The 12804-nt window shown below is 40.7% G+C and overlaps 2 protein-coding genes across 5 annotated transcripts; one reads left to right on the top strand and one right to left on the bottom strand.

The window, feature by feature from the left end:
* Positions 1 to 2250: 2250 nt before the first annotated feature.
* On the top strand, positions 2251 to 9706 carry psme1 (proteasome activator subunit 1). Of its 4 annotated transcripts, none has more exons than XM_054766190.1 (12): positions 2251 to 2348; positions 2432 to 2482; positions 2704 to 2736; positions 4365 to 4427; positions 4513 to 4623; positions 4695 to 4746; positions 4906 to 5003; positions 5521 to 5589; positions 5659 to 5726; positions 5807 to 5861; positions 5975 to 6061; positions 9506 to 9706. In XM_054766190.1, the coding sequence occupies exons 2-12, from the start codon at positions 2444 to 2446 to the stop codon at positions 9584 to 9586; spliced, it is 756 nt and encodes a 251-aa protein (XP_054622165.1). In that variant the 5' UTR covers positions 2251 to 2348; positions 2432 to 2443; the 3' UTR covers positions 9587 to 9706. The 4 variants fall into 4 exon arrangements, with proteins under 4 accessions (XP_054622165.1, XP_054622162.1, XP_054622163.1 ...); XM_054766187.1 differs by having other exon boundaries at positions 2254 to 2348; positions 2422 to 2482; XM_054766188.1 differs by having other exon boundaries at positions 2274 to 2348; positions 2437 to 2482.
* LOC129174312 (fat storage-inducing transmembrane protein 1) lies at positions 8708 to 12644 on the bottom strand. The gene is made up of 2 exons (XM_054766191.1): positions 11468 to 12644; positions 8708 to 10451 (listed from the first exon to the last, which is right to left on the bottom strand). The coding sequence occupies exons 1-2, from the start codon at positions 11683 to 11685 to the stop codon at positions 9812 to 9814; spliced, it is 858 nt and encodes a 285-aa protein (XP_054622166.1). The 5' UTR covers positions 11686 to 12644; the 3' UTR covers positions 8708 to 9811.
* Positions 12645 to 12804: the final 160 nt, after the last annotated feature.

Here is a 12804-nt window from a genome sequence, read left to right as displayed (position 1 = left end):
ATCTATTCACTAGTGTTGCATGTAACGCTTGTATCCAATGGAGATCGGCCAATGACTGTATAAAGTTGCTGCCGCCTTGGACGATTGGCGTGTAGACTGACCAATGAAGAGAGTGACTGACATATCATCTAATCGCTAGTTGCAATGTAGATCGGCCAATTAGATCACTGCAGTCAGAACATGCAATGCTGATGTCTGTAATGATGGCTGTGTAGACTGTAAGGATGTCCCGATCCAATCTTCAGGATCGGGATCGGCTGCCGATCCGCTGTATTTTGAAGATCAGATAATATCGGCTTCCGCCACAAGATCGGGCCGATCCGGTTGTCGTATAACGTTCGTAACTGTGGGCCACACTCCAATACGGTAGGTGCGGTAATGCGCCTCAAAGCTGGTTGCCACTCGACTCCCGCCACCCGCAACAAGAACAAAACGCAACACCACAATGCAGACATGTCCGCAGTGTACCGTGGTGAAGTTAGTATCACGTTGGATATTCGGCTCTGTAGCTACAGCGGTAGTCCCCCCTCCATGTGCTCGGACTGCTGTGTCATGGTCCGGGGAGCTTGCACGGGAAGTGCTGCTCTAACCGCTGGTTGTGTATACTAGGGACCGTCAATAAATTACTATTGCGTTGAAGAGAGTTTGTTAAAAAAAAAAGTCATATATTCTAAATCACACCACAAATTGATCTATAACCATGACAAATGATTAGTCCTACTGTAAAACTATTTTGCACGCCCATTTTTTCCCAGTTTTATCTTTTATTGGATGGACTTTTATTGGATTAGAGACCTGACTCACAGACGTTTGTTACAACAGCCAAACAATATTGTTGGTCATGCTGTGTAATAAAAAAGTAAATTCAGCAATACTTTGGTTGCATTATTTTCATGCTTTGAAGAGCTATGTTAATAAAGATATTCAGTTCCACAAATTAATGTTTAATTAAAGCTAATTTTATATATATATACACTGTATATATATCGGGACATCCCTAGTAGACTGACCAATGAAGAATAACTCACATATGCGTGTGCTTTGTGTATGCTTGCATGCACTGTAGATGGAAAAATAAAAATAAAATACTGGTCCGTGCAACAACTACAAAAAAAATGCAACAAAAGCATGAATAACTGGTTTGTTACTGCATAAACTGCGCATGATGACCCGCTCAGCATGTGCTTAACCAAATATTGTCGAGCCACTTTGCATGTCTTTGTTATTTGGCAATGTGGTGAGGAGGGAAATGCCCCAGTGTGTGTGACCTTTGTGCTCAGCAGCGACAGTGACACGCAAAACACTGCAGGCTACAGACTCTTAATCAACCGCTCAATCAAATCAAATAATCAACAAATAATGGTCCTCTCATCTTAGTGCAAACAAACACGGTACCTTTGCCCTTTGGGTCCCAACATGAATAATAACACACGTTTAATGAGTGACTTATTGATGTGTCATTCGTGTGCACACACACATGTCGTTTCAAGTTAAGTTTGTAGAGAATATCACTCGATCATTGACCTAAATGTTATGATAAAAACTACAATTTGTGGTCTCCACTACAGTATTTATGAGTGGATGTTACCATTTAAATACCCCACATGTGCAGTAACTGTTGTCAGTGGGAGGTGCTGAGTGCTTTTTTTTTGCTTGTTTTTTTTGTTTGTTTTAAGCAGCAGCAGACCACAGGCTGAAAGAAACCATGTGACACCGCCTGATAGCTCACACATGACTGAGTGTTCAAGCATAACATTGTGTTTGTATTTGTATTTATGCATCTTTAAGTGCCTTCTATACAGCTACAGAGCATAACTATCCAAATATGAATAATAGTGAATACACAGTTGGTAGATACTGAAGACAGGAAGTGAAGAAACTATTAGTAATTGACGCAAACATTTGAATTATGAATTGAAGCTGGAAATACTTCAATGTAACATGTGTGTTTGAAATACAATAAATCATTAACATAACCGTAACATTAGAGATTAAACTAAAAAATATGTTCTCACTACGACCGTACTCCTCTTTGGAGCTGCCAAAATATTGACAACTAAATCAGGGTTTATCAATAAATCGTATGCCGTTTCATTCCTAAATACATGTTCAATAAACAGGTAAAAAGTGACAAATATCAAAGTGCCCTCCTCATTTTTGAATAAGCCCCCCCTGCTAAAACTATTCTGACGCACCCGCCGTAGAAGGACAACTGAAAGTGCTACAACCACAAATCCCAGAATGCACCGGGGATGGAGTGCGGAAGTCATTTTTGTAAAACTTTCGTTTTCAGTTTTACTGCTGAGTAATCGGGCTTTCCTTTTTCTGGCGTTGGGTTACAAAGAAGGGTCAGGATTATTCATCTCTCTCACAACGCTCACTTTAAATATCGACTCCTTTAAAACGACATTTAATGTTCAGTGTGTTTCAGTTTAGAAGCGCCATGGCCGCTATGGATATTTGCACCGAGGCGAAGCAGCAGGTGAGCTATCTACATATTTCGTATATATATATATTTATCAGTGTGGTTTTTATGTTTTAAAATACTGTAAAATGATGCCTCAGTTGACACAGCTTGTTGCTAAATGTTTATACAGCTACACAGTAGGGGTCATGTAATGCGAGCTGTGGAGTTGGGTAAGGGGAGCCACGCAATGACACAATAAAGATACTTTTACGTGACATGATCGTACCTCGTTGCAGGTGGAGGACTTCTCCAAGAAGCTCACCAAGGAGGTAATACACCTGTTGTAAAACATATTTGTTCTATTATTGTTTTTGCTATTATTTGTTTTTTTATGCTATTGGAGTTCCAGACATAGAGAAACTTCATCTGCAGATACACTAATAGACAGTGGCCTATAGGGGCCACTAGAGGGCGCACCTGTTGCAAATTAGGAGGAGACGAAAAACAGAAGAAGAAGAAACACCGACGCGTTATTATTTTTTGGAAATTCTAGTTACAGCAAAACCTATCATGGTCAAATTGTAGTTTTTAATAATTTGTATTTTTTTTACTTTAACATAATCACTTATTTTAATGCCACACGGTGGTCTAGTGGTTAGCACGTTGGCCAATACAGGAACAGCCTGGAGATTGGGGTTCGATTCTCCCCTGGGCATTTCTGTGTGGAATTTGCATGTTCTCCCCGTGTGCGCGTGGGTTTTCTCCGGGCACTCCGGCTTCCTCCCACATTCCAAAAACATGCATGTTAGGTTAATTGGTGACTCTAAATTGTCCATAGGTATGACTGTGAGTGTGAATGGTTGTTTGTCTATATGTGCCCTGCGATTGGCTGGCGACCAGTCCAGGATGTACCCCGCCTGTCGCCCGAAGTCAGCTGGGATAGGCTCCAGCATGCCCCCGCGACTCTAATGAGGATGAAGCGGTATAGAAAATGGATGGATGGATGGACTTATTTTAATCGGGCTTTTTAAAGTTTTGATAAAAACTTCCATGTCTAAATGGATTATTATTCTTTCCCAAACAGGCATAACCAATGTTATAAATTTAATGTTGATTTAGTGTGTTTTAGATTGTGTTAGTAGTTACCAGGATCATTTATAATTTACATTTTTGTCAACAAATTAAAGGCAATATCATAAAATTAATAACTTTGAACATTTTCAAGTAAAAAAATATCGGTATCAGCATCGATATTGGCAACACTGGCCCTTGTATTTACTTGGTATCGGATCATACCAACATTTGCAGTATGTACACCCCTACTGTAGATACACTAATTGAAAGCAGTAGCGGATATGTGCCACTACGGGGCGCACCTGCTGTAAAAGTAGGAGGAGATGACGAAGAAACACATCAGCGCTATTATTATACATAATATTATTAATATAATTTTGGGGAAATACTTATTTCATCTAAACCTAAAAAATGTCCATAAAATTGCCAAATTTTGGTTTCAAGACGAAGATTTCTTAATTTAAAATAATCACAATATTCATTTAAGATTAGCCATTATTCCTATTCTTTCCCAATACAGACATAATCCAGTGTTCTACATTTTAAATATTCTTGTAGATTGTGCTACAAGTTACCAGTATTCTTTATAATGGTGCACAACATTTCCTTAATATTCTGGAAAAACAATAATCTCAGAACAAATAATTTTATATGTATTAACAAATATTAATTTAAAATATTCACTATTTTTAGAGGGTGAATTAGAATGTTCTATACTATGCTCGAAGCTACACCTTTTATAATAGTGCACAAAAGTTCCTCAAAAATTGTCAAAATAAAACATTTAATAAAATAGTGCCTGCTTTTTAATAATCTCAGTTTTAATGTATTGTTGTCAGTCTTTGTTCAGATTTGTTTTTTCTTCCTTTTTGGGGAAAAAAAGGCAGAAGAACTCGTCTCAACATTTTTCCCCCAGAAGATTGAAGAGCTGCAGGTGCTGCTGCAGGTTTGTGTTGAAATGATTGATAGATGTATGCATATGATATCAAATATCCAAAATGAGGCATCTTACAAACTAGTTTCGCCTTCAGGCCTCTTTCAGCAACAATGACGTGACGTCCCTGAAGGCACCGCTGGATATCCCAATACCGGATCCTGTGAAGGAAGAAGCCAAACGCAAGAAGAAGGAGGAGAAAGAAGAGGTAAGTAGTTTATGTTCCAGTAATTTCTCCATCATTAAAATAACACTTTGACGTGCTGCCTTTTGTTATAGAAGGAGGGGAAGAAAGACAAGAAGAAGGACGAGGAGGAGGAGGAAGATTCAGGTGAGTAATGTCAAACTGGGAATTTACGACTCTAGCTTAACTGCAGCATTCCAATAATGAAATGACTAAGTGGTTGCTGTTGTTGTTATTAGTAACAATGGAAGTATTGTAGTGTAAATAACTAAGTTGATCAACATAGGGGATGTTTTCTTGCACCAGGCCATCCTTGTGGTCCCATTTCCTGCAACGAGCGAGTGGAGAGGCTCCTGCGGGAGGTCAAGCCTCAGATTCAGACGCTGAAGGAGAAGCTCAACACGGTTAGGCCTGACCTTTAGTTGTGTGTGTGTGTGTGTGTGTGTGTGTGTGTGCATCATTGTCATTCCTTCCTGGACGGAAAAAAATCAAGAACCCATCAATCAACAGTAACCTAGCGTGCATTATTTTGAAAGGGAACAGGAAGAGCTAGGTGTCACTCATTGTTTCCGTCAACACAGTGGAACCTCCAAAGCCGAACAGCCAAAAAGTCGTATAATTTGTCCCCAGGTGGTTTTTCTTTGGCTTTCTTGTATTATTTTGTGATGTCACCAGGTCACCCCTTTCCTGTTCCTTCTCTGTTATTGAGTAGTTTTACTTGATTTTTGTTTGATTGTACTGTGATTACTTTAGACATGAGAGTCAAAATATAACTTGTACATAAAAGATTTATGATGGACACAGTTTGATCCTGGAACAGGTTCATTCACTCATTTGAAATGACTTGACAACTGGAAGTCGTGGATGGCCTTGTGTGGTTCCACATGCAAGAAGAGTTGATATAAATAATGTTTCTTGCAGGTTTCAATGTGGATACAACTCCAAATACCCAAAATTGAAGACGGTAACAACTTCGGAGTCGCGGTGCAGGTTCGTAACAGTTGATGTTGTTTCTTTTTAGATGACGTTTTTGAACATTATTTTGGTTTCTGTTGAAAGGAAAAAGTGTTTGAGATATTGACAAGCTCACGCACTAAAATCGAGGGATTCCAGACTCAGATTTCAAAGTAAGGGCGCTTCCACAGCAGAATTGTACTATTGTGCTTACCTTGGTTACCAGTGCATCACAACAGAGCGTTATTTGCAGATATTACAGCGAGAGAGGGGATGCAGTTGCCAAAGCATCGAAAACACCCCATGTGGTCAGTACCTCATGTTGCATTCACCCCGTAGTGGAATTACATTGACTGGATGTGCTTTTCTGTATTATTTCACGTAAAAACACACCATTAAGGCACCGTTCTGTGTTCTCCAGGGAGACTACAGGGAGCTGGTTCACGAGCTGGACCAGACTCAGTACTTTGAGCTCCGCCTCATGGTGCTGGACATGTGCGCCACATATGTAAGAGCTGCAGCTGCCTTCTATTAACCATTGCTTTCGTGCGCATACGCCAGAAAATCTGCGTGCTCTCGCATTTAAAGTAGATAGACTTTTAGAAATAGGGAGAGGATCGTGCTACTGTCTGCCACATCACACTGAAAGATGTTACCTTATTTAGCAACATGAAAGGAGCAAAGTATGAGCTCTCAGTATGATGCAGTGCAAGTTAAATGAATACATCTCTTGACTTTGCAGTATTGAGCATGATTGCAAAACGTTTAAAACAGCAAAGTGCACCCTGAGCGTCAGTCTTCAACACAAAGTCGATGCAAAACAATGTTTCCCATAGGAAATCATGCAAAATACAAACATTCAACATGTTTCAAGTCATATTTTTCCATTCCCAACTGCCAGGCAAGTGTGAGTGACTGTAAAATAAAATTAAAATGAAGTAAAACAACGCATCCTTTAAAGACAGGCAGAACAAGAAGTCATTTGCAGAGCGATACAGTCACGTGGTTGCGGTATAAAGTATAGTTATCGCTGGGATTAAGTGTACAGTCGTCCCTCACTCGATCACGTTTTTTCAAAAGTGATCGCTGTTTCGTGGTTGACTGCAGCCTATTATGCGTCAAAAAAATGCATATTTAAACAAATTTTACACATTCTTGGCCTAAATTAAGCATTTTCAAGCATAAAAATGCTCTAAATCAGTGGTTGCCAAAATATTACAGTCGCGTAACCCTTCAGACATTTAATCTGACACCATGTACCCCCTACTCCTGCACACCTAAAACTCATAAACCTTTTTATCTTAACTTGAAATATTGAACAGAACTAATTGGTTAATTAAGTTTATAGTAATTCTGGGTCAAAAATGTGTGTTTTGCATGGTCACATTTTGATAAAGTTTAACATGAGCACTAGTAAGTAGACAAGTAACCATCCTACATATCGTCTGTGTAGGCTCTCAGTCGTACAGGAGTTGTCCATCGAGGGAAAGGCTTTTTGAGACGTTATCTGTACTTCTGTGAAGAAGGTGTCGGACGTTTCGCTCCTCATCTGAAGAGCTCCGTCAGCGAACTAATAAGTGCTGGTAGCCTAGGCCTTAAATACAGTAAGAGTGGGCGGAATTGGTGTGCCAACACCCTCCTCCTATTGGTTCCTTACACTAAGCCTGGGCGGAGTTGTGGTCTAATCCTCTCCTTCCATTAGCACCTCCGATCAAAGGGAAGTGTAGCTCCCTGTAGTTGGGTATGAACGACTCTGATACTGGCTCGTTAGCATCTATTGTTCTGGCTCGGCCCTGGCTCCACCTCATTTGCAAGACTAAGAGCTGTGGGTTTTGGTCTCCGTAACCTGCTGAACACAGGGTCCAAATTAAACCTCAAACCACCATTCCGATTCAATGATGGGTTCTGTTGTTTGACAAAAATAGCTTCCTTTACTCCTCTTTCAAACCATCTGTTCCTGAAAAGAGTGATTGGTTGCTTTAAGGTGTAGATGTACTGCTGATTGAGGCCCACTAGAATCGTCCCTGCGATGTTGATGAAGCCTTTTTTGGAGCATTTGCTTAGTTTCCCCAATGTAGTGCTCTTTGCATTCCTCATCTTTACAGTGGATGGAATAGACCACATTGCTCTGTTTTTGGTTTGGAGCCTTGTCTTTAGGGTGCACTAATTTTTGTCTCAGGGTATTTACTGGTTTGAAATAGGTAGGAATTTTGTGCTGCCATAAGATCCTCTGGAGTTTTTTGGAGACCCCCGCTACATAAGGGACTACCACTCCTCCAGGACAATAGATGCTCACGAACCAGTATCAGAGTCGTTCATACCGAACTACAGGGAGCTACACTTCCCTTTGATCGGAAGTGCTAGTGGCAGGAGAAGATTAGACCACTACTCCGCCCAGGCTTAGTGTAAGGAACCAATAGGAGGAGGGTGTTGGCACACCAATTCCGCCCACTCTTACTGTATTTAAGGCCTGCCTAGGCTACCAGCACTTATTAGTTCGCTGACGAAGCTCTTCGGATGAGGAGCGAAACGTCCGACACCTTCTTCACAGAAGTACAGATGACGTCTCAAGAAGCCTTTCCCCCCATCCTACATATCTTTTTATTCCGGTCTGATGTTGGCGTTCTTCCGATTGAATGGCTTGAATTTGAGCTTCGCTTTTCGCTATGGTTTAAGTCTGCATGTTATTTTAATACCAAATTGAAGGGGAAAGTTTAACAATCATGATAAAGCCGCACCCGAAGTACAAAAATACATACAGTGCAACTAACGAGGGGAATCCCCCCTTCCACTCACAGGTTTTCACCAATTGGAACACCAATATAAAATGAAATAAATGAATGAAATAAATAAAATGAATATAAATGAAATCTTTAAGCTTAAACACTCGTGATGCACAAAATAACCCTCAAACTTATTTGTTCATATGATGCACACATAGCAAGGAACAAATTCATGCTCTGTCTCCTTTCTGCTCCCTTCTCCCTACGCTGTGAGGTGTGTTAGGCGCTAAATGTTTTTCTTTTTATTGAAGTACCGCCTGTTGCAATTGGCGAACCCCACTTTGGGAACGTAGGCTCTAAATGAACCAGTTTAAGGCAATACAAGATGTTGATGAACTGCCACTAGGTGTCACTACTAACATGCACCAGACTTGATCGCTAACAGGCTTTTATTTCCGGTTTGAATGATCTCACAACAATAACAACATAATAATAATCATCATCGTGATAATAACACGGGCTATTGTGGCCAGACTTACTCCAGCCAGAACTCAACTCTGAATCTCCGACGTCACTTCCTGTCCACACATCCGGAAGACATTTATTGAAACACGCAAGTCTTATTTATGTCTTAAATGGCTAATTTTCTCAGATTATATCTACTATATTGAGTAATATGAGTGTAAAGGTGACTATAGGGGTGTTATGTCAAGTCTAGAGAGTTTTAATATTTAAAATGTATGTAGAAGGTCATAAACTGGTTTTCTATGTTTTAACTACAAAAGTATTGGATTTATGAATAAGGAATTCTACTTGGCAGAAAATCACTTATCGCATAATAAACTTCTACCGTGATGAACCAGGAATTACTGCGTTTACATTAGCGTCATTCATTTGTGTAATGGAGAGATTTCCTTAACCGCACTGAGCCTCTTGCAGTAAGTTGAATTTCTTGTTGTATTGTTATCATCACCTTGTTATCATCACCTCCCTCCCTCTGTGGTGGCATCACAAAAAAACCCACAAATCAAACGGAAAAAATAATTTAATTGGAAGGCACCACCATTTTTACCCCACCTCTGTATGACAGGAGCGTTCTACTGTTTTTAAGGACTTACTGCGAAAAGGCTAGCCAAAGATCCTCCCTAAGAGCGCTGTGTTTTTTAAGGCCCGAGTGCAAAAGCACAAGTCACAGATCTATCCCTCTGACGCCTGTGTTCCTCTCTTAGGCGGCACTCTATGACATCATCAACAAGAACTACGCCAAAATTAAGAGGCCCCGAGGAGACTGCAAAGCGCTCATCTACTAACATGAGCAGCCATGCGAGGTCAACAAAGTACAATCAGGCCGCACTGCCATTTCGTATCTTTGCTTTTCTTGTTCATTTTCTGCAACACATTACAAAATAAAATGAGGATTTTGTGCAGTCTGTCAGTCATAATCAGTTGTCTGGTAGGATACATTGGACATCTACAGTACCTCCATGCTTTCATTCTAGTTCATGACAGTACTTCTGCTGTTGCAAGTGAGCATCCTAATTAGCTGTGCTGTGTGAAAGCTCGTCCCCAGGCAGACCTGGACAGTGCCAGTTTGGTTTCAGTCGGAACCATCCTTGATAGAGGCATCTCCATCCCAGGTAGCCCAGAGCTCCTCCCAGCTGCTGGGCGGGGAACTTTGGGAAGTGTGCCAGCACACACAGTAGCAGGAACACCCAGACGGCGAGAAGAAGCACACCCAGGAGGAAAATGAACCTCAGCGGGCCTCCGTGGGGGAACTTTTGTTTGAGGTGACTTCCAAAGACGGACAGCTCCTCCACAAGCAAGAGGCAGCACAAGCAGAGAATGAGCACATCCTGGGATACTTCATATCCTCTCCAAAGCATTTTGGCATTAAGGCAGGAGGCTTTAGTCTGGTCTTCGTGGAGAAGCAGCAGAGGCTGTGCAGAGCTTGTAGCGCTCTCCTGGCCATGGAGGACGGGCTCATAGCAGGTACCAGCAGCGTCCTCCAGCATGGTGAGGAGGCGCTGGCAGCCCCACCAAAGCAGGCCTGAGAGGCCGAGTCGAGAGAGGTGGCGTAGGCAGAGGGAGGCTGGGTGATGGGCCGAGAGGGAGAGGAGGATGATGAAGGAACTTGTTAAGGTACACGTCCAACCCCAAGTGGAATTGAGGAACTTTCTGTGGGAGAGACATTAGTACATGTAGAAATGTACACATTTTATTCATTATACAGCAGCATCCAATGCAATGATAATGTTCTTCATTCAGAAAAATTGCTTTGAAACCACAAAATGTGTTTAAGAAAATCCATCCATCTATTTTCAATGCCGCAACTAAGGTTGCTGGTGTGCTGGAGCCTATCCCAGCTGACTTCGGTTGAGAGGTACACCGGTTGCTGGTCCTGGACTGGTCGCCAGTCAATCGCAGGGCACATATAGACAAACATCATTCACACTCATACCTATGGACAATTTAGAGTCACCAATTAACCTAACATGCATGCACGCGCGTTTTTGGAATATGGGAGGACACAGCGACACAGTTTTAAAAACATGCTGACATTTTTTTGAAATCGGTGTATTGCGCATTTTTATTTGTATCATAGAATTACCTCTTCAGGCGGACAGCTTGGCCAGTTTATACATAAAAACACATTTTCGGTTCAAATAACATTGTAGGCTATCGGTCCAAAGTTCAACGTTCTATGAAGTCATCTGAGATAAGCTCCAGTTCCCCCGCGACCCAAAACTCAGTCATGCGTGCATGGAGGGATACGACCATATTTGGCAACAGTAGTTCAGTATTTAGTAGCAAAACCACGTGATTTCTCCCAGCCTATCAGCACAGACAGCTAATGACAAGACTTTTGACTAAAAGAAACCATACATACACAAAACATAATGTGAATATAATACATTTCTACAAATATTATTGTACCATTAGCACATTGTTTCACTTCACCCTTTCATATATTTGTTTTTTACTTTAAATATATATATACACGTATATATTACACTGTATATCTAGAGGTTTATTATGACATGCATGTGAAAAATATACACAATATACAGGTATATATATATATATATATATATATATATATATATATATATATATATATGAATGCCATGCAGCTAGGCTAAGCTTCCATTTAAAATAGTGCTAATAAAAAGTAGTAACATAATGTGATTTACCTGTAAAGATAGTGGTTGCTGTTTGCAAAGATGCTGTACTTGGACACCCACAAACTCAGCACGGGCCCGACCAGAACCAAAGTGGACAACAATAAGTGGAAATGCCTCCTGAACACCTCGCTGCCCACAACTCTGCCTGTGAGGTTGGTTACGAACACCAGGGAGGCATTCAGGAGCCCGAGAAGGAAGTTTGCCAGCAAGATGAGCCCTGAAACCATCTTGAGAGTCTTCTTCTTAAATGTAGTGTGTGTTTGTGTGTGTGTGTGTGTGTGTGTGTGTGAGTGTGTGAATGGAGCAGCACTGTGTGCTATGTGACTGACAGGTGTGAAGGAGAGCACATGGTTTATAAAAATACGCCGCCCCTTCTGTCCCCTTTGCCCTTAAGGCCCAGCCCCCCTCTTAAACCGTGAGTGCAGCCGTGCTTTAACTCCTCCATGATGTTAAACTGTGGCTTTAAAACAATCACCGCGATGTATCTTTATTCACATCAACTCACTTCACTTTCTTCTCGAGTCAGCTGTTAAAAGCTAATTTAGGAGATGCATTTGGCACCGCGAGCAGCTGTGTTTTGTCACCAACGCTTTAGTCAGCTGTCGTTTCTCGCCGACACTCATGCACAAAATAGTCATTAGCGCAACTTCTTCACCATTAACTTGTTTTCATTTCCAAAATGGGCATCCATTGGTGACGCCTCCTCTGTATGAAAGGGGATTGATTACTACGGAGGAATAGCTGTGTAATTTTAGCGCACTCTAATGGCGTCGCTGCCATTAAAATGACTTTCACACGACTTTGGGAAGTTATTGCTTGCTGCTGGACCCTTTCATGAGGTAAACTTAGAGCTGTACCTGCCTTTACTTACATAATAATACTTGTTTCCAACAATATGTTTTATTGATTGATTGATTGATTTCTTTTTAGTGGTGTACTTTTTAATTTGTCCAACATTTTCTCTCAACTTTTGCTTTTTATGAACTAATTAGCTTGTTATGGTCGTGGGCTGACAGCTGCAAGTCCCATGATGCACCTGACTGGGGTGTCCAAAGTGCGGCCTGCTACTTTTTTTTTTTTTTTTTTAAATCGTCCCTAGACACATTTAAAAAATACAATTAATAAAAAACAAAAAGACAACAAGAAAAAATGAAAAAAACAGCAGTAGTTTTATGAGAATAAAGTAGAAATATTAGAATCAAGTTATAATATTAATTGAAAAAATTGTCACAAAAATTTTAAGAGCATTATGTCAGAATACTTTGAGAAAATCTTTTAATTTTCACAATAATTTTCGCAATAATTATCCCATTATTAGTAACAAAATAAAAGAATAAAGTTGCAAT

The sequence above is a fragment of the Dunckerocampus dactyliophorus genome, chromosome 21 (assembly GCF_027744805.1).
Source record: "Dunckerocampus dactyliophorus isolate RoL2022-P2 chromosome 21, RoL_Ddac_1.1, whole genome shotgun sequence".
Taxonomy (NCBI): domain Eukaryota; kingdom Metazoa; phylum Chordata; class Actinopteri; order Syngnathiformes; family Syngnathidae; genus Dunckerocampus; species Dunckerocampus dactyliophorus.
This window is presented reverse-complemented; position numbering and strand designations above follow the sequence as displayed.